Source organism: Temnothorax curvispinosus, unplaced genomic scaffold (genome assembly GCF_003070985.1).
Source record: "Temnothorax curvispinosus isolate PA1 unplaced genomic scaffold, ASM307098v1 QBEX01008149.1, whole genome shotgun sequence".
Classification (NCBI taxonomy): domain Eukaryota; kingdom Metazoa; phylum Arthropoda; class Insecta; order Hymenoptera; family Formicidae; genus Temnothorax; species Temnothorax curvispinosus.
Window position 1 is genome coordinate 1 of NW_020217929.1, and position 1,607 is coordinate 1,607.

General features: G+C 38.5%; 1 protein-coding gene across 1 annotated transcript; it reads left to right on the forward strand.

Annotated features, from left to right (window-relative positions):
- Positions 1-3: 3 nt before the first annotated feature.
- Positions 4-1,375, forward strand: LOC112457699 (cytochrome P450 9e2-like; the record flags this gene model as incomplete). Its single annotated transcript, XM_025020881.1, has 1 exon — positions 4-1,375. A coding segment is annotated over one exon (1,152 nt), but the record flags the coding sequence as incomplete, so codon positions are not given.
- Between the last annotated feature and the right edge of the window lie 232 nt (positions 1,376-1,607).

The following is a 1,607-nucleotide window of genomic DNA, read 5'->3' on the forward strand; positions in this document are numbered from 1 at the left end:
CGCGGAGATCGTTGGAAAGAAATGAGGAATACATTAAGCCCCTCTTTTACCGCCAGCAAGATGAAGTTCATGTTTGACCTGATGTCGAAATGTTCTCACAATTTCGTTAATTATTTGGTTGATCATCCGGAAGTCTGTCATGCGATCGAAACAAAGGGGGCCTTTAAACGATACGCCACCGACGTAATTGCTACGACAGCCTTTGGCATAAGTGTGAATTCTATGAAAGATCCAGACAATGAGTTCTATATAAGAGGAATAGAGGCTACCAAATTTTCTGCTGGACCGCTAATGATGGCTAAGGTGATGTTATTTCGTGCGTGTCCACGGTTCGCTAAATTAATAGGTCTGTCTTTTTTCCCGCCGGCTACTACCGAGTTTTTCAAGAAGATCGTGGAGGAAACTATTAAAGCGCGGGAAGAGCAAGGCATCGTCAGGCCGGACATGATTCATTTATTAATGCAGGCTCGGGACAGAGAAGGTGCCGGTGTACATAAGATGACATTAGATGACATCGTTTCGCAAGCCTTTATCTTTTTCTTGGCTGGTTTCGAAACATCTGCGACGCTGATGTGTTTCGTTGCTCACGAGCTGGCAGTTAATCAAGGTGTACAAGATCGTTTGCGCGAAGAGGTACAACAACACCTTGCCGAAGGAAACAGTGAGATTTCTTACGAGTCGTTATCGAAGATGTCTTACATGGATATGGTGATCTCCGAGACTCTCAGAAAGTATCCACCGATGATCCTCATCGATAGACTTTGCGTTAAGAGATATGAACTACCTCCGTCGCGACCAGGCTGCAAGAACGTGATCGTCGAACCTAACGATGTATTGATGGTTGCCATTTACAGTTTACATCGCGATCCGAAGTACTTTCCGAACCCGGATAAGTTCGATCCCGAAAGGTTTAGCAAGGAGAACAAAGACAAAATTTTACCGTGTACTTATCTACCATTCGGTCACGGACCTAGACAATGTATCGGCAATCGATTTGCTCTCATGGAGACTAAGATTCTGATAGCTCATCTTTTACAAAAATTCACTCTAAAGACTACGGAAAAGACTGTCGAACCAATCGTATACAATAAAAAAGAGTTTACGTTGCAACCTGTTGGCGGATTCTGGATTAGCTTGAAAAAGAGAAAAACATAAAAATCTTGTACGAAATACATTATTGTACAATGTAGTTGTGTTTGGAACAAAATTTGCCGGATTTTTAACTTTTATTCAACGCGTATACACTTTGGAAGATGATTAAAGTGTACAATAATATGTTATGCGATGTATTACGTCATTATATATTACACAAAGCGAATAACCAAGTTTTTACTATAGTGAGGAATAAAGAAATAAAATATTACGATAAACATCATGACTTGCGTAAACTCTCAAGTTTACTTGATTGTAATCGTTTTTAATGATTAGATAGTATATAAAAAAAAATAAGGAAATAAATCCATTACATGCTTATTGTTAGTGCAAAATGCGCTAATAGTTATTAAGTTAAATTGATTACCTACACAAATGTTTACAAATGAGAATTTAATTTTTATGGATTGCGATATTTCTGAGAGATTTCTTTTCAATGTTGTTAAGAGTTTTTT